This window comes from Falco biarmicus, chromosome 1, assembly GCF_023638135.1.
Source record: "Falco biarmicus isolate bFalBia1 chromosome 1, bFalBia1.pri, whole genome shotgun sequence".
Taxonomy (NCBI): Eukaryota; Metazoa; Chordata; class Aves; order Falconiformes; family Falconidae; genus Falco; species Falco biarmicus.
This window is the reverse complement of record NC_079288.1, coordinates 122,818,854-122,846,149: the sequence shown is the minus strand read 5'-3', so window position 1 is coordinate 122,846,149 and position 27,296 is coordinate 122,818,854. Positions and strand designations below refer to the sequence as shown.

The following is a 27,296-nucleotide window of genomic DNA, read 5'->3' as shown; positions in this document are numbered from 1 at the left end:
ATGACACTCTCACTGTAGCTATAGGAACAGGGAGATTGTCGATTTAATGTGAAAAGAGGTCACAATAAACTTGAACAAATGTTTTTGTAAATAACTGCAACCTGGGGATGACGACGACATATATTATAATTCACGCAAAAGTGGTTTATGCAATCATGCTGGACTTGAGAATCCAGCAAACCACACAGCATCTGACCCTCCCAAAATGCGGTGTGCCTTGGCAGACCCCAGTGTTGCAGCCCCTGCTCTGACCTGACGAGCCCCTGCTGTGGAAGCTCGCGCCGGCTGGTGTGTCCCAGGAATTTCTCCTACCCCTACTACAAGGCAGCACTGAGAATCAGAATGTCTGCAGGCAAATTCACCTGTGCTCACTCGTACATAAATCTCACCACGTGCCACACAGAAAGGGCACGTGAGAACAAACAGCATCCAAAATATGTCAGTTTTATTTTGTCACATAGGACTTGCTGCTGAATCCTCTCCTGCTACAGCCTCCATCCCCGGAATCTCAACTTTCATGACAAACTTTTCGAGTTCTTTCAGCTACGAGAGGAACCTACCGCAATGGGACAGGTTATGGTTCAGGGAAATAGGAACATACAAAACACACCATTGACAAGAGACTGGAAACAGTTCCAAAGCAACTGCGCTACATTTTGTAGAAGGATCTCCCTTTGGTAGTCTGATTCTGCCCCCAGAATGCCAGAGCTCGTCATTTCCAGCCACACTGACCTTAAACCGAAGACGTGCCTTTCACTTCTCAATTTAAGAAAATAGCAAGCTGAGCTACAGGTGAACTGAACTGGATTTTAGAGGACCACCGTGTGCTTGGTTTGCATGTTAACTTTTTGTCCAAATATCCTAGACGCCAGAGGATACCAGAGGACTAAAGAAGCCATCGTTCTACTCCAAAAACCAAGAACAAAGCCATAAGGAACCCAACAGGCCATGAAGAAGTGAATGTTTCTATTCCATAAGAAACCAAATACTCATGAGATTGACCTGGTGGTTAGGTGCTCTCCTGGCAGGTGGGAGACCTATCTCTAAACCTGGGGATGCAAACATAGTTTCCCATTTCACCATTATCATGTTGTGGGGGCTTTCTTTTCATGGCCTAGTGTAGCTACGTAACTAACAAAGTGGTTTCACGGTTTCATGTTCTGTGCAGAAAGTGTACTGCTCCCACTCAGCAAAACAAACCGTCTGTTTATTTCTACCCTTGCTTGAAAAAAGATACCAAAACATTTGCCACTGGATTCTGAATGAGCTCTACTGAGTTAAGCACACTGATCCCTAGTATCCCCCTAATCATCTTCCTTGACTGATGGAGGCCTGGGACTAGCATCCGAACACAACTCCACTGGCTTCAACACAACTCTTACACACATCATCAGCTTGGGGGTATCACATCTCAACGATCCTCTCTCCAAGTGGTTTGTTCCCTGAACTGAACGTAGCCCATTTTTCATCCAGCTGTTCGTAAGTTCTGGGGAACATCTGGATAAAAAAATCCAGCTTCACAGCAGCAGCAGAATTGGCATATTTTGCAGACTCCCAAAATAATAACGATGCCCCCAACACCATTTTCATGCTGACAAGCTCTCCCCTCTACCTTTTTTGGAAGGTCTTTCAGATAACGGCAGCATCCGGTACACCCTGAAGGCATTGTTTCCTTTTTTTATACTTTTGTCCTTCACTTCTTCTATGTCAGGCAGGGAGTTCATAGCACAACGGAAGTTTGCCTTCCATGTCTTTGGATCGGGTTTATCTACTCCTGACTGGTATTTTCCTAAGCAAGAAAAGAAAGTTAGGCACACATGACATGCAACTGAAAACCTAAGGCGAATTAATAACAGCGCAGGTTAACTTCAAGGTATCAGCCTTCGGTTCTCAAGAAAAGCATTCAAACAATAGCTGAGGCTGCAAGAGTGCTGTGATCTCATTCCCATCCACATTTCTAGAACACGATGAACAGTTTCTGCTCAAGAAAGACCCAGGGCACTGCAGATCAGATGTGACTCCACAACCATGTGGAAAAGCTTGCACAGCGTTTACCTCTATTGTGTCTGGCTCAAATCCACAGAAAGGCATAGAAAGCCTAAGGCCCAAGTCTAAAAAATGCTGTGTGCTCTACTCTTGACAATTCTGAACCCAATCTTGTTAATGTTTAAATCAATCAGGTTTTACCGTGCTCCTCAATGCAAATCAGTTACGGCACTTCAATAAAGCTGGAGAGTATCGCTGGCCTTGAGAAAAGCACTTAGCCTCCCACAAGGCTACAAGCTTAAATTCACCCTCTCTGTTAGTAAAAGCAAAGACAGGAAAGAAGGAAAATGTTAACTTTAAAAGGGAAAACGATGTGAAAATCTGTCCTGCAGAAACAGAGTTCCAATACCTGTGTGAATTGCCCAGTTTCTAAATAAGGGAGCATCTTTTTCAACATCCCACCCGTGTCTTGCGGCATGCATCCAGGGAATCTGAAAAATCTTCTTCTCCTGGAAGGGAAAACAAACAGGAAATGCCAACACTGATTGACTTGAGGGATCTTCTGATGGCTTTAAGTCACTCATTTCAAAGCACAGTTCCAGCATCTGCAAGTGTTTTGCTTCCTTCTAACCCAGTGCCACTGTCACTGAACTCAATAGGAAAATATCCACTGGTGGCCCCGAAAGCAGAATACAGCCCTAAGTGTATGAAATACTCAGAAGCCCCTCCATGGATGATAAGCCTGGCAGCTTTTCAAGCTGACACATGGATAAAACATGCACAGCTACCCATTTCTAAACATTCAAATGAAGGCTAATTTTGGCAGCACAGACACTTTTTATGATTAGAAAAATTAGATATGAAACTAAACAGCCATAGGAACAGAGCAAATTCAAGGGATTTAGAATTCAGCCAGTAAAATACTAGCATGGTGAAGGAAAGGTCTCTCTCATTTATATGCCAAGCAAACAGACATATGAATCTATCAACTGTAGACAACTCTCCAACAGGGATAAAAAAATACAAGACACCCATGTGAAGGGGTGGCACTGAAAATAACTGAACCTATTTTAGTTCAGAAACTTTAGGCCAAAGGGAAGTGCATTTAAAGCAATCCAGACAAAGGCGCTTTTATAATTTATTTTTTTTTTGGCACACAACATGTAGTTAAACCAGGGCATGCCTTATGTGGTGGAAGTATAAACTGATTTCCAAAGGAATCAGAAAAACTCATGGAAGGTGGTATACTGGTAACTCTTAAAGATGATAGCTTTGGGATACAGCTCCAGCTCTGGGAGCCCAATGGCTTTCAGAGCTTGAACAGCATGTTTCCTACACTCCTTCCACAAGCACTCAGCACGCAGGATACTGGGCCAGATGGATGCTGGGTCAGATGTGCTTTTATAATTTTTTTTTTTTTACGGGAACGAATTCCTGTGTGCTGACCTATAGGGTTGCTTCAGGACCCTTTCTGCAAAGCCATACAGAAGGAGTTTGCTTCACATCACTTGTTTTTTTTCTCCCCTGTTGGGGAGAATACATCTTATCTGGCTTCATATGCAGACATCTTGCGCTATAAAACCTGCCACTACAGGTTTAAATCCGCTTCTCAGTCTGTGAAGAGAAAAGCACTTCCAGGGCAAAATGCACCCTCTCTCTGAGGTGGCCACTTGAGCTACACCAACTGAATTGCACCCTAAAAGAGCCTATTTCTCTCCACTGACTACAAACAACTCCAGACAGGCAGCTCTCATTTAAACAACTACATTGTAGATGTCTGTGGTCGGGTGAGATGAATCCTTTGCCCTTTCCCCTTTCTCCAACAACCACTTTTCTTCCTTGTGTGTCTGGTTAATATTTCACTAATGTCAAGGTTAGGTTTATTTCCCTTCCTTTCCATGTGATCTTTTCTTTTTTTGAGCCTGTGTTTTGTATTGTCCTTCAGCTCGTTTGTTGTCTTTTCTCATGTACAGTCACATGTTCAGAACTGCATTCTTCCCTTCTTGCTTGCCTTCATCTTTTCTTCAGTTTGGTGAAAGCACAGACTCAACACATTCCTCATTCCCCTTCAAGCCCTCACACTCTCACTTCTTCCTCTAAATCTATTCCCATCACTTCCCTCACGTGCCTTTTGCCTCCTTACTCTTCCCCGTCTATACAGCTCTTCTCTTTCCCCAAGCAGAATTGGTCTAAAGAAAGCCTCAGCCCCACCATCCTGTGGTCCACAGCACTACTGCATTCATCAGAGCTAGAGTAAGCTTCCTTGCCTTTACTCTCCCCTCGACTGTAATGAGCACAGAAAAAACACTTCCATAGAAAACCACTTCCATCGACAAGAACTTTAAGAATTGACCAGATGAAAAAGTCTTCTCATGCTTTGTGATGGGGAGAGGTTTGTACAATGCTACACAATGCTATGGAGATTATACCATGGATTTCATATTCTGTACGAAAATTCAAGAAGTTCCTTAGGAGCTAGCAGACCGAACAAGACTCACAGCATAGCATCCTGTCATCATCAACTGTATTCACTGCTTCAAAAGAAGGTGCCAGGACACTCTCAACAGCAGTTCAAGTGTTCATTACAGTGTTTCTGTTCATTTCAGAAAGTTCTTCCCAATCCCAGATGTCTTAAAGTACATGGACTTAGAGCAAATCATAATATAAATATCAAAATCATAGAATTCATGTGTATTATAATTTCATACACCTATATAGAAACTACAGACTTTCTCACCAACTATCACGTTGGTGTAATTTCTATATAGGTATATAAAATTATCTCCTCTTCTCTGAAATCCCGCAAGACTGCTGACTGCAGAAATACCATCTGGTTGTGTGTTCTGCTCTAGTTTACCTGCTTTCTATTTAAACACTAATTTTTTTTCACACGCTATCAAACATTTACCGATATCCTTCTTCAGTTGATGCTTCCTAATAATGACCTTAATTGGCAAAGGCTCATGTGTTTCTATTAAGAAAATAGTCTCACCTGAAGTGAAAAGCACAACCCACAAAAACTCTTGCAGCGTAACAGGAATTCCTGCAAACTCCAGTGGGTACATCAAAAGGGAGAAAGTGTCACATTCTTAGAAATAGGCAGGAAGAGGAAAATAGTATCAAACGCTGCAGCCCTTGCATATCAAAATGCTCCAAGCAGGTGAATGAGCATGAGATCACATACTAGCCTGAAAGTCATAGGACAAATTTTAAATAGTGGCAACCATCTGGAGGGTAATACTCCAAGCATCCATCAAAGCAGCAAACTGCCTCTCAACTCCTGTTACAGCTACTCTGAATGTTTCCACTCTAATTTCCTTTTCCAGATCCATGAGGGACACTGACCTCTCATTATCCCCCTCCTCACACCACCTCTGTCCTCTACTGAACTAATTTTCTCCACACCTCCCAGTTTTGTCTCTCTGGGAAGGTAAAGAAATTCCCTTCCTCCTTCATGCCACTCAGCAGGATAACATTTTCACCAGGGAGGTACACAAGTATTTATTGTTTAGGTCCTATAGAGAGGGGTCTGTTCTGGAGGGGAACACAAAACAGGAGATACAAAGTGATCAACTGACAGTAGGGAAAGCGATTAAGTAAATCAGCTGTACCTGATTTGTCATTTTTAACCAAGAGAGGCTTAATTCCTTCCTCAGTCTGGAAAAATTTCCCAAGAAGAGACAGCCAATGACAAACCCAGAATGGTAATTGTTTCTTTAGTATTTCAATTTTATTTCCTTAAAAGCTGTGCACACACACAAGTGCTGTTCTCTTGCTAATCTTCCCCACCTTCTTTTCTGTACTGTAAACTGTCCTTTGCCAAACTCTGGCTAAAACATATAAATCCCAAAATCCTACAGCCTCTAGAGTTGATTCTGTGGGTACAGAACAGGCTGTGATACACATGACACTGTATCATTGATTCCATGCATGGCTTTGTTTATGGTCAGGATTTACAGTAAAAATAGAAATATTTTTGGTTTAATGATTCATTGTTGGGATGAATGTTTAAAAATGTTTAAACAGAAATGCTCAGAAGTGCAATTAACTTGTTGAGCACAATAAAGGCAACTCAGAACAATGCCAAATCGGAGGGTAGAACTGGGGAATCGGTTTAATAAACCTCCAGGCAGGCCACTTAGCCCAGTATCCTCTTTCTGATAGGAGCCACGGCTTTGGTTTTTTCTTTTTTAAAAAAAATACATTTCAACATACTGTATTTGTGAGACAGGTCTTGGTCAATATAGAATATGCTAACTAAGGACAAAATCTCCCACTGACACTTGCATGCAAACAGTTTATGCCAGAAGCACAAAGCAGAAACTGCTGCAACAACACAATCAGGGCTGCAAACATGAAACACCACGACATGCCTTGCAAACCGCCTTTACAGGCTGGTCAGCTCAACTTTAGCACCATGGCAGCATTTTCACACTGCAGAGCAAAGGAGGCAAGTACATTCCTGGGGTGTACTGAAAAAGGTTATATGAACATCACCTAGAGATGACATTATATTTAAGAGTGATCTGCTCAAATCTGAAATACTGTGCGCCCTACGAAGGGCAGAGGTATTATTTCGGGATTGGGCAGGAACGCCCAGCAACCGACAGCAGAGATGGACTGTTCAGCAGGAGAGACCCCACACCGAAGTAGAGATACTCAAGAAGAAGAATCCATAGGGACCTGAACAGGGAGACTCAAATTCCAAAGACAACAGTAAAAACTGGTCTCTTCCTCCTCGTCATCTGTGACCCCATTATGCAAGAACAAGGACCTACTCAAATTCACAGGGCAGCTAACTAGGGAATGGATAAAGCAATATTTATTTACCCAGCCACAGCATGTGAGAGTCACTGATGCAGGAAGTTCCTGAGAAACAAAATTTGTAGCTGAAATTTAAAGGGCTCCTGATCATTTTATAGTCACGTGTATTTCTAGCTTTGAAAGCCGAAATAAAAATTCGTAATCTCAACTGCCACTCTTCAGCTCTGAAAATGAACACCTGAGCACCACAACTACTACTACAGAGAGGACAGTAGACTAACCAGGTTAGTGTCTTAACCAGAGTGGCAGATCTTATGTTTCTACTCCAGATTTTGTGCATTTCTACCCATTTTGATAATGAAGCAGCCTCTGCAGCCAAAACTGCTTCATGCTTCTCAGTGCGGTGAGTTACTCTCCTGCATAACACAGAATGCACACAATACTTCCAGGGTTTATTACTGTTCAATTTCTCCAATATGCTCTGTGGTTTTATTGAGCCATTGAATAAAAATTCACATTGGGCACCGATATTTTGGAGCCTACGCTTGTGATCTCAAAATGTCTAAATGCTCTCAGTAAGAGCTCAGCACCAGGAGTATAAGGTTTGCGTCTGGCAGGGGAAAGGTTACCCAGTTTTCTCCCAGGTTGAGAAGTATCAGAGAAGTCACACAAGTCTGAAACAGAAGATTGTTGCTTCAACTCAGAGCCTAATATAGAATATAGCCCTCCACCTCAGGAGAGCATTTTGCTCACATCCCTCCAAGGCTACCTGGTGAGCAATCTGTTCCCAGATTAAAAACAAAAACCTAGCTGAGTCTCCATAAATGCTCGCTCCAACAACAAAGACTTGGAAAACGCTTTCAAAGGAGCCACAAATCCAGCAGGCCAAAGCAGGGTGCCTCAGATCTGGCAGGGGAGGCTGGAGGAACAGGTTCAGCAGGAAGCATACAGCTTTGCCCTTCCTCCCCATGTCACCCCTTTGAAAACCAGGAATGAGCCGATTTACCTATCCAAACCTCAGGGACTGCTATACAGTCCCTGTTCAGCACACAAACACATGCACTCACATGCACCCCCCTTACCTTATTCAGCCATTTCAGCCCCGGTATCCTGTTGGAGTTGATCTGATCTTCCAGCCAGGGGCGCATCCGCATCCTTTCGACAGGCATTGTCACCCACCCGGGAAGGAGCTGCAGGGAACAAGGGACAAAGTTACTTGTTTTCCAGGCAGAACTCCCAGGCAGCAACCCTGTCTCTGCGCAGTACAGACTTATTACACACTTACTGAACAATTATAAATATTATAGTGACTTTGGATCTGTGCAGGAGCCTCCCTGAAGAGCACCTGAGACAATAAAGCCTTCTCTGTGGCAGAAAACACTCTTCTGGGACACCTGGATTAGGAAAACCTTCCCCTGAAGAAGACACATCATATTGGCATAAGTTTGTCTGCTGATACAGGCGGGATACCAGAGGCCGCAAAGAAAAACAATTACACTCTTTTTGGCCCACGTACCTGCATTTGCAGAAGACCTTTTTTTGCCAAGAAAAAAAAATGTAACCAAAAAAATTCACATGCAGGAGGCATCAATCACTGTACTAGCTAAAATGACGCACCTGCTAACGAGAGTGCTTTCAAATGGCTGTTTCTGTCCCATACACTTGACTAAAATTATGAAAAATACGTTTCACATCACAGCAATTTATCAGACCACTTTGGTTTGACCCCCTCCCTCCAGCTTTCTCTGCCCAACGCAGTCACTGGTTTTTTAGCTGCTATTTCACATTTCGATACTACTTAGCTAGAAAGTGAGTGCCTTCCCCTCAGCTGCACCACACCACATTATATTATTCAGTTAAGACTCAAACTGACTTCTTTTCTTCTCTCTCTCTCACCCCCACACACGTGACCCTGATGCCACTTCCCTGTTTTGAGCTGTAAATTATTGACATGAGTCCAAAGTCTTGAACCTGAGGCAGAAAATTTTAAAAACATTAATTGATCTTAGGCACCGCTCTGAAAATGCCAACCGGCACTAGATGCAGATTAAAGCACCACATCAAACTCCTGCTAAGCAGCCTGCAACCCATCATCTCCATGTTCAAGTACTTGCATTTAGGCTGCTTCTTCTCCTCCGCTCCCCCTCTGCACCGGGCTCAGCTCCTTCCTCTCCCCTTTGTTCTTCACATCTGTGTTCTCTGCATCATTCTTAAATTCTCTGCTCCGCTATTCTTGCCACCTTTGATCTTCAAAAAAAAAAAAAGAAAAAAGAAAAAAATGAGTAGGCCACATATTTGAAAGCACAAAGCAATGCCACAAATGTAAATGGGTTTGTTCTTGCTTCCTATGGGAGTACAGGCATCGGACAGACTAACAATTAGGCAGTACCAAGCCCACACCCAGCACAAGAGGAAGAAAAACGTTCAAAGTTTCCTCTCATTGCTCTGAGGACATGCATTTCCTGAAACTAATAAGGAATTAAAACCTGAGTGCAACAATAAGGCTCTTTGATGTGTCCAGGGAATGTACCAGCAGCCGTGCTCACACTAATCTCTTTGCAAACATATTGGCATTTGATTTACTACTGTGTGGAGCTGGTCACTTGTGCTTCAGCCGCAGCGTTTTCCAGTAACTACAAATTTCTAAAATAGCTCAGAAAATGGTTGCAACTGCTCAGCTCCCTTTCAGGTTCAGGTCAGACACGAAAAAACAGCCAACCTCAGAACCCGACAGCGGCCAAGCCCTTGTGCAAATCCGCCCTCTGTGCAAGAGGGAAGCTGTTTTCTGGGCAAGAGCGATGCGGGTGCAGCTTTTTTGGCCCCCAGGATGGTGGCAAGCAGCCAGCCATGCCGCTGCAGCCCCCACCACTTAGCACCAATGATCCTCCTCCAGGCTGCAGAGTGTGTACAGGAGAGCTATACTGTCTTCTGCTGCTAAACATTGGGTCAAAGCTGAAAAATGCAAATGGCAAAGTACTAAAACCATGAGCAAAATTTTTAGGTGTCTGTCAAGGAAGAAACAAGCAGATGCAATGATCATCTGAGACGCATTTCTTTGTAAGATATCTTTAAGTATGCATGCACTTTGAGACAATTCCTGGAAACACTGTGCATCATCTTCAGCATTCAATGAGCGCTCCCATTTAGCAGTGGGACTTGTCTTCTGAGTAATGAGCCCCTAAGACAAATTCCAAGCCCATCTGAATGAACAAATTAGAACGCAGAAAAGTCATCTTGAAGGCAGCGGCAACAAATCCCACTTGGGACAGGCAACACGGAAGAAACAGAAGCTGCCTTTGTGCAGAAGCAAAGCATTTCAGGAGACGAGAAAGCTGCCAACATTGCTACTGCAAGGAAGCTGGTCTTGCCCAAAATGGCACAGTCGAACCAGTCGTCTCTTCCTCCCACGTCCCCAGGGGCTTCCCCAGCTGCTCCCCTGCAGATGCTGTGATGCTCATCTCCTTTTCTGCACCCTGGGACTCCTCTAGGATTAGCACCTGCAGCTGTCAGCACACACCGTCACATCTGTCACCCACTCCAAGGCAAATTAATCCAAGGTAATCAGAAAAGAGGTTTGGCTTGCGAGAAGGGAGGAACGGCTCCCCAGATCTGTTTATCTGAAAGTAAAACCAAACCCAGCTAAAAAAGAATGTGTAATGATGTCCAGCTGGAGGGAACGGTGAACATCTTCTGGAGGAATGTCTTTCACAGGGGGACAGAAGCACAGCGTGCTTCTGCTCATCAAAACACACCCCGTGCTCCTCTTAGAGCACATGCCGCCAAACATGAAGCCCAATGTCTTCAGAAGACAACCCCAGACCCGTCTGCCTCAGGACAGCACTGACCATAGCAGTGCTAAAATGTGGTGGCCTTTTTGGCAGCTGCACGTCAGCAGCATCCTTGCGATGAAAATACCAAGTCACCTCTACTGAGTAATTGCCTATGGGAAATGACGGTGCCACATCTCCCCTCCAGAGCTCTCAAATGCGTGATCTATTTGTACAGAAAGAAACAACTTCAGCAGTGCCTTAAAAGTAGCCTCCGTCTGTCCCTAAGCAGGGTTAAGGGGTGCACTCTCTTACCGGGCGAATGTGAAGTACATCTATCAACGAGCAGAGGAACAACCACCTTCTGCCATTAAGAGTCATTCAAGTTTGGAAAGACCTTTGAAATTATCCGAAAGAGGCAACAAAGGCATGTAGAGCTTCCGGGGCCATCACCCAGCATCAAGCCAGCTTCACCCTCCATCAGAATACATTAATGATAAAACAAACCTGCAAAGCCAGAAACTAAGGTGAGCCATACAAAACAGCCGGCATGCCAAGTTCCTTCACTCCAGCCTCTCTCCAGTGTTTACCCAGCAGAAAGGAAAAAGCAGAAACAGTCGATCCTTTTGAGGAGAACAGAACATCAACATTTATAATCTGAAGCAGGCTGTAAAACCGGGAGCACCTATGCACCTATCTCTTATTCCTGGTCAATGCTAACATTGCGCCTCCCCTGCACATTTACACACGTAGAAGAAGCTATGTGCTGTTATCTGTATTTTTTGTATCAGGACAAGTGGATTTCTACCAGTATTTTCAGAACCCGCCAGCTTCACCACCACTGTGAGCTCCTGAGCCGTGGGTACCCACCCACCAGCCTAAGCAAACCTCTCCAAAGCCCCTTACCTTTGCCAGCCTGAACCTTCACGCTTGGGTTAACCAGGAGAAAAATGGCTTAACGCCTGCCATCGGTCACTTGGCACCATCTTCCCCCACCTTGGAGAGACCCTGGAGAAGGCCAAGGGAGAGGAGCGGGGGTAGCTGGGGCTGCAGGGGGAGGGAGCAGCTCCAACTCCACCAGTGGCAAAGGAGCACCTCACACTCCAACACTCCATCACCCTTCGATCCCATCCCAATTTTGTTGCACGGTAACACGCCTCTTTGTATGGGCAGATTTGTGAACAAGACCAGGAACTTTGCAGGTTTACAAGCAACATCTCTTTCTGTAAGGCCTTTTTTGTCTGTTTGAACCCAGACCATGGCTCTCATCCTGCTCAAAGACTCATGTGACAGTGCAACCAAGACAGGATTGGCACTCCAGCATGGAAGTGGGAAAGGAGCATCTGGGGAGGACAGGGGGGAACCTCTTAATCCAAAACTGCTAATGAAGCCCTCATGCTTTTAGACCACAGCTTCAAACTTGGGACAGTACTGACCCCCAGCATCTCTTTGGGGGAAGCATGGGAAAAAGCTTAAAACTCCCAGAGCCCCACACTGGAGTCAAATTTTCTGGCATTATGTTGAAAATAATTCCTGTTTGTTTTTTCTACTGGTTTATCACTGTCCCATGGTGGGGGAAGGGAAGACAAATCGCCAAGAAACACAGTCGACTGCTAATGCAGATGGGACCTAAGAAAGCATTTTTCTGCCCAACAAGAAAAGAGGAGCCCATTTAGACATGGAAGTAGGGCTACCTGTCAGGAATTTATTTTATGAGCACTTGCCATTCTTAACAAGACAGCCAATCTCCAATTAAAAAAAAAAAAAAAGAAAAAATTTTAACCACACCTCCTATAAATGTCTTAAGGGTGGCAGCCCCATGAATATCGTTTCCCTTTTTTTGCTCCATTTTTATCACCTGCCTCCCTCTTAAAGGGCACTGTAGTCAGAGGTAGTTGCCTTTTCAGTGGTGGGAGCTTAAATATTATCAACAGACATTAAAACATCAATAGAATTATTCCCAAAGCAGCGCTGAGCCTGAGAGACACTAACCCCAACTCAGCAGGACCTTCCTGGACGGGGAGGCTACGGGGGGCTGCGAGGAGCCGAGCCCCGTGCAAGGAGCATGGCCCGCATATGGAGGGATTATTTTGACCTTCTTCCAAGCTTTATTCGCTGTACTATTCCTGCTGGTCCTGCAGTCAGTTCAGCCTCTTTTTTTGGCAACCAGATACCCCAAAACCACGGTGGAAGCTACCCTCCAACCAGCTAGGCACGGAGGAAGAGTGAGGCAGAGGGCAGACGGCTGGGGGGTCTGCTGGAGCCGGGACCTGGCCAGGAACAGGGAGACCGCGAGGAGGCTACAGTAACACCGCTCCTGCTACCACAGGTGCAATTCAAAGTGAGCTTTCCACAAGGAAACCATACCAGCAGCCTGGAGGGAAGCATGCGAGCCGGCTTCCCAAGACAGACGCGGCTGAAAGACGAGTCATGACGGCGTAAGACAAGGAAGCACGGGCATAGCAACGTCCTTAAGAGTCACACAAAGCGCACTGAGCAGGTAGCCGCCACCGCAGCGTACTTAAGACGTAATAAACCATACTGAATTTCAACTCTACACTTCTTCACAGATGTATTTTTCTATGATTCTTTACGCAAGACCCTTCAGAAGGAAACTCACAGCACTCATTTCTAAAGAGGTATTAGAAAAGCAGTAGTTACTTTCAAGAGCTGTCCGTCTTTAAAGAGACATTAGAAAAGACGTGATGGCTGTAATCCATATATACATACAAATATTTCCACTGCATGAAGTTCAGTAAAGAGCTTGCATTCCTCCCTATTCTCCACTAAAACATTCTAGTAAGTCTGACTTACGGTTTCTCCCTGACAGAGGTAACACTCCTGCCATACAGAAAGTTTTACCTTTGAGAATGAAGAGCCCTTCACTAGAATTACGGCAGCTGTAGACAGAAAGTGAAAGCAATGGCACGGCAGGCATTAAATCTGAGCGGTACAAGATGTTCTCTTCCCTTCAGTTTCACTCCCTCTGACAGGGTCTGGATAACCGAAAAGGCACAAAGGTTATCCCAAAAACACGCGGTACTCTATGCCCATTGATATTTTTTAAAAAAATATATGGAAGTAAAAAAAAAATCTGAAAAAGCAAATCTTTTCCCATCAAAAAGTAGCCAGTTAAAAGATTTGCCAGCCTATGGAAATACCAGTAATCGTTGTGAGAAGGTAAGGTGGGATAAGATACCTGGAGATGCATTTGCGAAGTAAGCCACAGCCTTTCCCCAGAGCTGTGAAAAAACATGTTTCCCCAAGGACACGTGCAGAACATTGCATGGTCTCTATTTCTCTTTTCTCCGCAAATACAGAACTGACAAATTTTTTTAAAAAAAAAGTCATCTTGTACTTGTGCTTTGCTGATAGAACTTTTTTAAGTATTCCCTTTGTTTGCTAATGCTGCTGCAGTTCAGAAATGCATCAGTCACCCTGTGTGACCAAACACATATGCTGAAATGAGACCATACGCTAATTTTAGGATTCAGAGAACTGGGTTCTGTATTTGTCCCTGATCCGAGACTGCTCCAGGATACAAGGAAACATGATCTTTTTTTTTAAGGAACAGTATTTGGAGCAAAATTCTGTCCCTTGGTCACAGCTCGCACTCTGCCTTCATATAGGATTTTGCATATAGGACCACCTTTTTCAACTATTCCACTGTGGATGCCCCTTTCAAAGGTTGAACTGTACATACTCCGAGCAAAGCCCTGCTCGGAAGTCAAACTCGTCAAGAGGGATAGAGACTTTCCCTGGGTAAGGAAACCTGTTGGCCTCGCCTGCTCAGAAATACTTCAGAAATGCGAGATTGACCGCTAAACGCTGACAAACTGAACTGCACTTTACTCAGCTGCTCTGATTTTGGACACCTGAAAACCCCGCAGCCCGCAGGGAGACAGACCTCTGCCTGGTGTGCTTCCCATCCACAAGAAGGAGAATCTCACCACTGATGCTGCAGAAGCACAATTCACATGCCTTCTTCCTGATAATCCCAAATCATGCAAATAACCTGTATCTTTTTTGGAACCAACGGCAAAACATGTAATTAAAGTAGAATTAGTAAACGAGGAAAAGGGGGCATTGCCGTTTTCAGAGGTGCAAGTGTTAAGAGTTCAAAATAAAACCCTGAGGCTCTTGTCTCTGAAAACAGATAGGAAGCAAGGCAACACATAAAATCCTGTAAGAGACTTTCTGGATTTACATACAGTTAGACAGCAAAACCCACCCTCTCTGGTCTTTTAATTGCATGTAATGGTGCCTCTTTTGTTCCCTAAGAATACTCTGTCAGTGATGCTCTGTTGAACAGGGAGGGATGGGGGAAACGTTGCAACTCTGCTGGCGCATTTGCTTATCACTAAGCATCTCTTGCCTTGCACTCCCTTCAAGCATACCCCACGGCTGGCTGCTGCGCAGATCCAGCTCCTGTGCTGGCTATAACACTTGCTCCACGCTGCAGCAATGGTAGTATTTTTCCTGCTCATTCCTAACACTTTGGTGGCAGCAACAAAGGCACCATGAGCACGCTATATCCTTCCTGTCCATCACCAAGAAAAATAATTCACCGCGGGCTGGAAAGGTGGTATCTTATTTGCTCAGGTGCCTGCAGGAAGGAGCAAACTCCATCAAAACAGGATGGAAAGCCAAGAATTGGAGAGCAGGCAAGGCAGGAGGGCACAGGTCCTGGGCGAACTAGTGTAAGGAATGGCCTGGTCATTAGGAAGAACCTGTACAGGCAATCAAGAAGCAATACTTCAGCTGCTTCCCCAGGTTCCTAAACCAAACACAGCACAATGGCTCGTAAGGGGAAAGCTTGGTGGGGTGGTGAAACACCTGGGAACCGAGGCTGCTGTGTGACAGATTCAAGCTAGCAACAGCTACCCAACTTCCCAAGCTCTGGAGGGGCCAGGCCGTGCCCACTTTGGGCTGCAGGGAGCTGAAGGCAGATGGAGGAGGAGGGAAGCACTCAGCATGCCCTCCTCTCATCCTGCTGTACCTGAGAAAGATACACGAAGGCAGAAGGCAGCAAAGCCCTTGCACTCTACGGGGACAGGGGGTGAAGAACACCAACCAACTCGACAGTCCCTCCAAGAAAAATAAAACCCCAAACAAAACAAAGGCAGCGAATACCTCAAACATATTGAAATAGCATTACAGACTGCATGACAAACATGCCCAGGAAAACGTACAATGGGAACTCATACTGTATATAGCATGTTTCATCACCCCTATAGCATTTCTGTTCCACCCAAAGGGTGTTAACATGCCCTGGCTGGGATTCAGACATTACACATCAAAACAGACTCTTTCCTTTGGTTTCCATGCAAAGCTTATTCTCCCTCAGCAGCAAAGACATGAGTTGTTACTTTGCAGTGATCTCAGGCATCATTAAAAGTAGCCTTGGATTCACAGACTAGAACTGCACTGAAGAAAAGCCATCTGATTTTAATACACCAGAACCAGAAGGCTGTTTTTTTGCTTCTGGACTTGGCTGTAGTGAAACAACACTTCAACCTCTCAATACCTACAATAAAATTTCCCTTGCACTGGCGCCTGCATTGAATATTATCATGACACTTGAACAACACAATGTCTGTGGCTGAGCCCATTCACTTCTCTGGCATCGCAGTGACTTACATCAGCTGGGAACTTGGCCCAGGCTTCTAACAAATAGACTGTTAAAGATCATCTCCGCAGAATCCTTGCCACGATGATCATCTGTACGCACATCAATGTCTGCAAGTCTGGTGACAATACAAAATGATTGTTTTACTTTCAGCTTTAAAGGAATACTTTGTTCCTGGGCGTTTCTTTTCATTTGTTTCCCAGGTCTTGCCTGGAGTGAAGATGAAGATGCCAGATTCTGGTGGCATCACCAAAACAACGGATCTATGCAGGTGATAGTTAAAAGCATGTGATTACAGAAAACTCTCCCCCTACCACTTCCTCCAGGAGTCTCAAAAGCAGCCATACATTTTACCTGATTTATTTGCTTCTTAAGCTTTTTGTTACATCTGATAATTGATCAAGATTTCTCTTCAGTATCTATTTTTCCCCCCCAGAAGCTGCTCAGAAGAGAGGTGGTGACTGCTCAGTAGTGGAGCTGTACTTCACTCAGACAAGTTTGGGAAGGGCTTGTTTACAACAAGAAAATTGCTGGCATGGTTGTCACGGCATAATTAATTCCTTGCATTGGGGAGCAGTTATCCCCCAATAAATCAATTTTATTCTGGAATTAAGTGCTCACATACAAATCCAGTCCTGCATACCCACATGTAATAGCTGCTGCCGCTTAGCTGTGTCAGTCAGCATCCATGGAAGTCAAACCCTGCGCGTTCTTGAAAGCTGGCAGGAAAACTCAGCATTCGACACCTGATTCATAAAGAATTTTCCAGCCTGGTGAAAATTAGAAGGCTATTAAGGCTCAAACAATTATCAAGACTCACTTGTTTTATCACACTGTTGCAACTCACCAGGATTTTTATGTTTCCCCGTGGCCGTTAGACTAACACACTCTTACAAGCTCTGCGACTAAATGTACAGGAGACATCCCTAAAACTTTTAACAAGCACAACATGTTTCCTACACATGTCCCTCTGAAAGCAATGGAAAATCACACATGCAAGTATCTGCAAGATCAGAATCTTAAGCTGTAAAAATACTTTTTAAAGCCTGGGCAGACTTCATCTCCATGTCCTGTCTAGCATTCTTCTGCCTAAACACAGGGTCAGTGCTTTATAGGGTGCTATATATAAGAAAAGCAGCCATCATAAACCAAAAGTCCTTAATCTCAATGTTCCCACACTGGTGGCTTGCAAGGCTCAGGCAGGATTGCAGATAAGACAGTGACATTTTAGAGGCACTCAAGAGAGGCAGAAAAATTATTCCAGACAGCTAACACTGAGAAACGTGTTCGAGGAAGAGTTTACACATTCACCGGCCGTGACCTGCACCTGATGTAATCCACCTTGCTCGGACTGGGCTTGTTTCTCACAGCTGCCTTTGTTTGTATAACATACTGTTCTGCAACACACAGCAAAAAGTATTTGCACACTACACTAAAGTGTGATTTAATATTTGCTTAAACCTTTCATTTTATTGTCTGGGCAAGGGAAGTTTCTACCACTGAAGTTAATAGCTAACCCACACCTACACTTCTGCTACCCAAACTTCTAATCGCTAGTGCAAGCACCCAGAACCAAGGGCGAAAGACAAGAACTACCTCTGCTTAACCTCACCGCGAGCACCAGAACCAGCCCTTTCAAGAAAGGAGTTTCTCCTTCCCTTGCAAGAGAAGGCATTAAAGAAAGAAAAGTATATGCTATTTCAGATCTGTAAAAAACGCTCTCCTGCTTACTTAAGGTGCTTTCTTTACAGACAGACCACAGCAGGCACAGACTTGGGGGCTGGGATCCTCTGAATCATCCACACTGTGAACTGGAAACATGTCTGTCACATGCACTTATTTACGGTTACAAAAATAGCACCATGAAAGAAGCAGATGTGTTGAGCACAAAAAATAAATTGAATTAGTTATTACAGAGATACTGCTTGATACTGGAGAACTTAAGAGAGAAATGTCTTTCCTTTGTACATATACTTGAAAGGCTTGCACTTAAAAGAGTGCGAAAAATTAAAAGCTTAATACTGACACATGTTGAAACGGTATGATGTAATTCTCCTTTTGATAAAAATGCTACTCCTTCCACTGCCACAGGACACACAGGAACTTCTTAATGCATTTTCATGTTGAGATATGAATAGTTAATAGGATCGGTTACAAAATGTGCTCTTAATTTAAAGTTTTTGTGTTGACCACAGACCAACAGCAACGAGACAGCCTGAATTTCTGATCTGCAGCAGCTATTTCTATCTTGGAACTTTCCTAAAATACTACTGAGCTACAGTGAGACCACTGAACTCATCTTCATTTCTCATCTAAGCTGGCTAAATATTATTAAACTGAACAAAGCTAGTCTTCATCAGCTTCCCTCATCAATCTCAAAGCTCCAGTACGGTTTCGGCATCCAAAGAATTTAGGTTTTATACGCTCGAATGCAATGTGTGCCAATGTGTGAGAATTGGACCTCTGGAATTAAAGTCTTTCATTTCAGAGTAGTACAGCTTCAGCGGAGCAGCAATTGTCCAAGCTTCTCCCCAGCACCCAACCTTTTTGCTGATACAGCCCAGGAGCATGCATCTCTACGTATGAGAAGGATACTCATTTGAGATTCCACGGCCACCTTTTTTTGTTTGGCCATCCTTTGACTAATTCACCAGCTAATTCTCAAGGTCAAAAAGGACCTTCTAGCTGTTGACTGATCTGTGGAAATGGAGTGAAACCATTTGCAGTCATTTCACGCCATCAGCAAAGCTGGTATCAGGTAACATCTTTGGGTTACTGTTGATCTGACCCAGATCTAAGCAGACAGTCCCAAAGGGAGGGAACAAGAACCAAGCCCACCACATATTTTATACCTGATCCTATTAACGTAAATCTCAACGTGAATAGAATCCAGCGCACCTACCAGCTGAATGGCTCCCTTTCATCATACTGGATGTCATCACCTCCATTGTACTTTCTGTATGCTCTTGCCACAGCATTTCAAAACGCCAACTTCCTGCACAGCGGGGCCGTCACCCGGACCGCTGGTGGGAGAAGTGGTGCCCGGACAAACCAGAGAGAACAACTCCTACTCCCTACCATGCAATCTACCAAAGGAGTGCTGCCATGCAGAAGAGAAATTTACCGACAGATGAAATAAATAAAATTGAACTAATTTTTCAAGTTGAGCTCTCATGCTTCTTTGCTCTGTGTTTATTCTTTCTTTTGCCAACTGGGAAATGAAAAGCAATGGAGTCGGTTTCACTTTTGTTTATATTTGGTTTCAATTCTATCCTCAAGTTTTGCTTTCATCTTTTTTCATGTAACACTGTTGGGACTTCAGATCCTGCAGGAAAGCTTTCAGTAATTTCAAAACATTAGTCTTCTACCCCACCTTTTTTCCTACTGTGGAATTATTTTTGTTTTAGATAAAACTTTTTAAGATGCTGTCACAATTTTGGAATGTGTTTGCGGGTGAGGGTGTTTGATTTTGATCTTACAGATTTATATGCCACATCCAATTAAATTCAGTAGTTCAGTATTTTCCACTGGCTTCATCTCTCAGCTGCATATAAAGCACATTTACACAATTCACCAAAACACCTTAATTCAGCCAATACACAAAATGCACAAAAGTCCGTATCATGCACCACATCCACGTTGCATATATGCATGAAAAGCACATAAAGACCTAAACTTACTGCTATCTTAATTTATTAAAGAATTAAGGCACTATCTTGCTTAGATAAAGGTGTAAGAGGTTTGCCTGTAATGCTGTCAAGCAATGTCCAGTATCCATAGGAATATTACAGATATTCCTATAATATACAACGGTCTGTGCACTCATCAAGCCCTTCAAGTCACATATATCCCTCCATACACATCAAAAAAGCAGAACTTAAGCACACTTCAGAGTTTTTAAAACAAAACCTGTAAGCAAGCCTTCCTTCTTTTGTGCTGTATCAATATTAATCATGTAAGTCTTTAAAAAGTACTTAGAATCATTTTATAGCAAAAAGGAAATGGTTTGACAACGTCCACTGTCACATGCAATTCAAACTAAAGGACAAATTTAAATACTTTTGGCTTATACCACACCTTACCACAATTCCTAACACCAGATATGCTGGGAGCTACAAACCAAGCCTGTAAAGGTCAGCTGAAAAGCTATTAAGACTGTAACCTGCACTACGCTTTAAGGGCCAAGAACATGGAAATTATTACCTACAAGCTCATCGTGAGAGCTAGCAACCTATAGAGCAAAAACTGAATGTTAAAATATTTTAAAGTTAGAATTTAGCTCTGTACCTTGGGTGAAACAACATGCCACATGCAGGTGGATTTGTTCCTGGATGCCTGTCCAAGCTGTAACAGGATAAAATGTTTGCCTTGTACAGTGGTCACACTGCTCTACGTTTGTTGCCATCTTCCCCCAAGAAAAGGGGTCAGAAGATTTCCAATGTACACAAAGCCAGGCTTGCAAGTATACTACACATTAAGAAAGCTTTACTGCTTACCACTTCTTTCTTTTCCCTGTAGCTTATTCAAAAAACCTAATTTTTCATCAACTTCCAAGAAATTGAAAACATGTCCAGCACTAGATGGAAGAGCAAGTTTTACAAACGTTTTACAGTCTATCAATAAGAAACGTGTGCTGTACAATGTTATTTAAGCTACATACAAACCATCTGATTTTACACTTTTTATATATGTAGGTATGTATGTGTGCATAAATGTATGTGTGTAGATATACATGCAGACATTAAACTCTTAACTATTAGCATGTATTCCCTTCCGCTAACTGTTAATTGCTGATTCCAGTTTTCCTTACTATTTTAATCTTAACACAAGAGTTCACACATCGTCAATACAAGGAAGAACCTTCATACAGTTCCAACAAAACTTCTGAGAAAAAAAACAAGGGGAAATTATTTGATTACACTGAACGATTTTTTCCATAATGTTATTCATACATGAGGAATATGCAACTTAATAAATCTGTTTCTCTCATTCACTGTACCCAGAATTTTTTTGGCTTGCTTATTTGTTGTGCTTTTGTGCTTGTGGTCTCCAAGGACAAACGAGAAAATGTTTTATGCTAATCAAAGCTTATAGCACCATAAACTGTAATAAAACTTCAGTAAACACTACCTTATGGTTTATGCCCTCATTATCACAATCATCACAGGCCTTTGAAGAATCGAGTTTCAAAAGGGCAATCTTTACAAAAGAGTCACAGAGATAAGTAAGAGTAACACGTGATTAGTTTTGCTTCTTTACCTTACAAATGGACCATAACTTTCAATATAAGATCCACAAAATATAAACAGATTCTAATCCTGCAAACATCAGAGACATTTTGCTGGGGTACCACTCCTATGCAATCTTAAAGGCATACAGGCTCCAGTTAACCTGACTGTAACTTGTGTCAGGTTAACAAGCACAGATTCAACAGGCACATCACAGAAACATTTTTTTTTTTGCTGAAGTTTCATAAGATCTTATACCACAAGATTCACACAACAAAGGGCAATGCACGGGTCTCGCTTCTCTATGTTATCTGCAAATGGACCATAGCTTACACTTCTCAGTGGAGGTGTCTATTTGCAGTTTTCTGCAATAATACTTGATCGACATCTGCAGTAGCTCTTTGTTGGCAGTCAGTGCCCAAAATTTGATACTGAACTGTTCTGACTGCTAAGTTGTACAGCAAGTTTCTCTCCCACAGACCGCCTAATCACTCGTGAACCCACGTAAACTCCTGACATACATGCAGTTGCCCTGAGCACAACTGGTGTACTGCAGGACATGAATTTTGTTGTTTTAAAGCTTCCTCCCAATTGTTTCATTTGGGTGGTGTTTATCTTATCTGTACTATTATCTATTCACTTTCTTCACTACACTAATGATTTGAAGAACATCCCCACATTCTCTGCAGTCACTTCTTTTCCAAGCTACTTAACTCTTTCACAAAAGCCCTTTTGTATCCTTGATCCATCTTTGATGCCCTTCTCTGTAGCTCACTTTCACTACATCCTTTTTGATATGGGGGACAAAAATTGTTAACACTGTTCAAGAGAGGGGAGCAACGTGGGTTTACAGTACCGTGACAGTGGGTTTTATTTTTTTACTTCTTCCCAAGAATTCCTAACCTGCCCTCTTCTTCCTTAGCCACTTCTGGGCACAAAGCTTATCTTTTCACAGGATTATCTGTGTTATACCATCTTTTCCTGAGTAAAAAGTCAATTTAAACTTCATCCTTGTGTACAGAAATTAAGATTGTGTTCCCTTCCATGTGCATTACACTTACACCGGTCTGTACTGAATTTCATTTGCAAACTTACACTTGTACATTCAATATAAGATACTTCTGCAGTCTTTGTGGTTCAGCCTTTGGGATTTTCATGCTTCAAATGAGTTAATACAACCAGCAAACTCGTCACATCACCACTAATCCTTCCTCCATCCGTTGAACACCATAGACACAGACACCGGCCAGACTGCAGGGGAACAACTGACAATCTCTGTCCATTGAGCAAACTGACCACAACCATACAACATGGAGCAACCCGATCCCACTTTGAAACTGGCCATGCTTTGTTGAGGACTTTATCAACCAGACATCCAACAACAGCTCAGCAATGCCTTTAGACAACTCCAGAAGACTCATGAAACTCCTCAACAAAGTTCAGGTCTAGTCTGTCAATGTATCCCATTTATACTCGTGTTCACTGGTCCCATTCACCAGTCTCTGGCAAACAAAAATGACCACCTTGGAGTTACCAGTCTCCTCAGAAACCTTGAAAAATTGACAGCTCATTTGTCACCTTCTATTCCTGGAGCACCAAGGCAGGCCTACACAACAAGTTACATGCAACCAGCAATGTATCAGCAATTTCATATTTTAAGTTCCTTCAAAACACTTCAACAAGTACCACCTCCTGCCATCTATCATCCTTCTCAGTGGTTCATTCTGATACCCTCTCCTACAGACACTTCAGCTTGGGTGAAACCCTCGAATACGCTCACTCCTTAAAAAAAAAAAAAAGAAAAAAAAAAAAAAAAAAAGCCTCCTGCAAGAGAATCTCTTCCTCAGTGAAGCAAGGCTGAAAGAACTTGTTTCGCTCTTCTGCTGTGACTTTATCTTCCTTGGGCACTCCTCCTTCAAGGCATGCATGGATCACTTATCAGCAGGCTTCCTGCTTTTCATGCATTTCAAAGACGATTTACTAATTGTTTTCTTGCCTTTAGCAACTTGTTCCATGACTCTTTTTGGCCTACCTTATTGTGTTCAATACAATTTTATGTTCTTTGCCACCTTCCCCATTTGTTGACAAAGTTTTACCTTTTGCAAGACGTCTTTTTACTTCTACTGAGCTCCTTTACTTTCCTCGTCAGCCTGCTCGGCTTTTTTGGTATTTCTGACAGATGCCATGCAATCGCTCTGAGCCTTTACTACAGTGTCTTTGAAGAATTACATGCCACCTGCAAGTATTCTACACTTTTGGCTGCCTCTCACCATTCTATTCATTCCCCCACCCCACCCCCAATGAAGATTTTCTTTAGAAAATTAAACACTGCTGCAACAACCCTTGGCTTTACTGCTCCTGAAGCAACATTGAGTCAAAGTACATTATGGTCACTGTCACATCATAGCTGGCTGGCATTTTTAATGTAAAATTCTGAACTTAATTCTTCCTGGCCAGGATCTTATCCAGAGTTGCTACCCACAGAGTACCCACCCTTACAAGCTACACCCAGGAAGTAGGGGGTTTTGGCACCTAAAATGTTAGTACCCTGGCGAATTTCACATTGGAGCATGACAAAATACACATGGGAGCAACTGAAGCCTCCAATTATCATAGTATTTCCTACTTCTGTACCTTCGCTACTCTCCCTTAATGTATGAGAGTTGTTTCCAACATCTTGGTTGGACAGACAGATGGTCATGTAGCCCTAATCTCTGCTCTTCCTACACAGACCTAGAGCATCAATTCATGACAGCCCATGCTACTTCCTAAAACAGTTATTACCTCTAACAAAAAGCATCCCGCTTCATGCATGCGCTAGCCACTCTGTCCTCTCTCTTGTCATCTGTAGTCTGTCTTCATAATACCTGAGCTTGCATAAAGTTTCTGATACTCCAAGTATTACATCATGGAAATGTTTTAAAACCATGGGGATGATGCTCCTCTTCCAAGAAAGGATGTGTCCTGTGAAACTTTTCTTCACCTGTCAACTTTTCCCCACCATTTGTTTTTTAAACTTATACTAATATATACGTATTATATATAAATAAATACATGTTTTAATTTAAGGCACACATAGCCTGGCTGCAAATACATTTACACAAAGCCCATTCTTCTAATGTGGACTCTTTCTATTAAAAAATATTTCCATTTCCTCTTGACTCTTGGCGCCTTTTTTCTGCATCATTTTCTCAACTGTGCATTAAGACTCTTCCTCTCTCTAACACCACCGGGCCCCACATATCAAAGCCCACCACACAATGGAGACTGGGGTCTTTACCCCCCCTTCCCAACAGTCCGTACGTTACTTCCCATACCTCTCTAAGCTACCCCTTTCCATGCAGCATGGCCTGCGATGAACAGCTCTTCTCAAAAGACTGGCATCTTTTGAAATCTGTCACTTTTCTAGCCAGCACGTAACTGGGAGGCACTGCAGAGGTATGTGTCAAATAAAGGCTAGGACTGTAAGCCTCAGCGGGCTAACCCCAACATCAGCAGACTTGACACCTCGCCATGCCTGTACCTAGCTGAAGAAAGAGCTGCAGCGTAGCACGTGACCGTGATAAAGCCACACCGTGTCAAAGGACTCGGCACTCTCAGACCTTCCACCACCTTTTACCAGTGAAGAGGAACGCGGCCACCCAAGGGGCACGTGAAATAACTCCCCCATGGGACTTTACCAGCAGGGGCCAGAGAAGAAGGACACTGATGTCTCCGAAGGGGCTGGTGGCATGGAAAGACTGCAATTCAGATGGAAGCCATCTGCCTCGCAGATCAGTTCTGCTACTTTTATGTCACCGTTTCCATATCAGGATGAATCTAAACGTTGCGGCTCCACTCTACTCTCTTTTTATGGTACTAACGCTGCCATTCTGCAAAGGCTGTTATATGCAAACCCATTAAGACTTAAAATAAAACAAACGCAAAATTAAACACGCCGTATTTCACCTCCAGAAACTGAGGCTGTAGTTTACAACCACTCCTACGTTCAAGAGACTGCTGTCCGCAAGACCTTAGCGCAGCGAGCCGAGCTGTAAATTATGCCCGAACACTAACCAGGAGCAAAGTTCCGTGCTCCGAGATTCCTTTATCTGAGCTCGGTGTCTAAATAAATAAGCCTCCAACACGGCCGTCTGGGAGCTGACAGTAATCGTAATGGGAATTAAAAGCCCGAAATGCTGCTGGGAACCTGGGCTAAGGGATGCAATTCCTCCAGCACTTGCAACTTTGACCCCAGACGTTGCCAGCCGCTTGGAGTTTACCCTCGGCACCACGCACAGCCAGAACCCCCGTTCATAAATCCCGCCGGGGGCAGGCACGCCGGGCCCGGCCCTCGCTGGCTGGCGGGGGCTGCACAGCGCTGCGCCAGGCGCTGAAGGCCACGACGTGGCAGCGCTGCCCGTACCCACCGGAGAGAGAGGCCCTTCCTGCGGCTGGCGGAGGCCAAAGCGTGCAAATGGCGCACTCGCTAGCGCTGGGTTCACCGAGACCGTACGGGGGAGGGACGGGGCGGGGGGACCAGGGCAGGAACGCTTGCTCGCTCGAGGTGTGTTTGCTGTAAGCCCTGGAGGCGGGAAGGCCCGCAGCCCCCCGGCGGCCTGCCCCGGGCGGCCCCGCGCAGCGCTTCCTCCTTCCGCCGGGCCCACGGGACCCACCCGCGGCGGCCCCGCCAGGCCCCGCTCCGCTCGCGGCGCCAGCCCCCGCTCCCTCCGCCCCGCCGCCGCCGGCCCCTCGCAGGGGCACGGCCGCCCCGCCGCCAGCCGAGGCCCCGAGCCCGCCGAAGCCGGGGACAGGGGCAGGCCGCGGCGAGCGAGGCGCGCCAGCACCGCCCCGCCGCTTGTGTAACGGACCGTCCGCCGGGCGGGGGGCGGCGCCTCAGCCAGGCCCCGCCCGCCCCCCCCCCGCCCCGCGGGGCCCGTGCCCCCCCCCCCCCCCCCGCGACCCCCGCCCGCCGCCCCTCTGCCCGCGCCACCGCCGCGCCCCCCCGCCTTTCCTTACCGGAGCTACCGGCTGCCGCCAGGCCCGCAACAAGTGCGGGTGCTCCCCCACCCCCCGCCCCCGCCGCCCCGCTCCCCGGCCCGGGCCGTGCCGCGCCCTGGCCCTCCAAACCCAACGCCCCCACCTTTGTCCGAGCGCCGGAGCCCCCCGCCCGGGGGGCAGTGGGTACCCCCCCCCCGCATCTCCACCGCAACCCTCCGCCCCCCTCCCCCCCCCTCCTCCCCAACCACAACGGCGGGATCGGGGCTCGGCCCCGGCCGCTGCAGCCCGACCTTTTGTTTTTAAAGCGATGCGCATCTCCCCGGGAGCCCCGCCGCCCCGCACGGCCGAACAGCGGCAACGCGCGCGCGTGTGTGTGTGTGTGCAAAATTATAAATAAATAAATAAATAAATCGAAAGCGATTTAAAAATTACCTCGCCGGCCCGTTTTCGCGGCCCTTATATAATTCCTCAAGGTTACCGCCGTTGCCAGGGGACGCGAAATGGAAATGAAAACAGGCGCTGAATAATCGCGGGAGCAAAACTAAAAGTTCACTGCCTCCGCCCGGGCGGAGAAAGGCCAGATCGAAAGCAAAACAAGGAGAGGAAGCGGCGAGGCCGCCGGCGCTTGGAAATCCCCCCGCCTCTCCGCCGGGCCGGGCCGGCCGCGCAGGCGGCGGGGGCAGGGCTGCGGCGGCGGGCGCGGAAGCGCGCTGCGCCCGTCATCGGCACGGCACGGCACGGCACGGCACGGCACGGCACGGCACGGCACGGCACGGCACGGCACGGCTCGGCACGGCACGGCGCATCACACCGCGCTGCCCCCCGGCCCCGCCATCCCCGTCACCCCCTTCCTCCCCGACCCCCCGCGCTGCCGGCGGGGAGCCGCTGCCTCCTTTCGCTGGGGGGTGGGGGGTTGGGTGCCAAAGGCGCCGGGCTGCTGCA

The 27,296-nt window shown here is 45.3% G+C and overlaps 1 protein-coding gene across 6 annotated transcripts in view; it reads right to left on the bottom strand.

Annotated features, from left to right (window-relative positions):
- Nucleotides 1-27,006, bottom strand: part of IRF2 (interferon regulatory factor 2) — a 43,233-nt gene extending 16,227 nt beyond the window's left edge. The window contains exons 1-5 of one of the 6 annotated variants that reach the window (XM_056326326.1): nt 26,787-27,006; nt 8,861-8,997; nt 7,833-7,940; nt 2,396-2,495; nt 1,613-1,789 (exon numbers count right to left, since the gene is read on the bottom strand). In XM_056326326.1, the coding sequence (XP_056182301.1) occupies nt 1,613-1,789; nt 2,396-2,495; nt 7,833-7,940; nt 8,861-8,866 (391 nt within the window). In that variant the 5' untranslated portion in view covers nt 8,867-8,997; nt 26,787-27,006. Of the gene's footprint in view, nt 1-1,612; nt 1,790-2,395; nt 2,496-7,832; nt 7,941-8,035; nt 8,527-8,860; nt 8,998-10,832; nt 10,980-25,783; nt 26,058-26,644; nt 26,764-26,786 lie in introns of those variants that run through there. The other 5 variants (XM_056326330.1, XM_056326328.1, XM_056326327.1 and 2 more) reach the window with 5 other exon arrangements.
- Nucleotides 27,007-27,296: the final 290 nt, after the last annotated feature.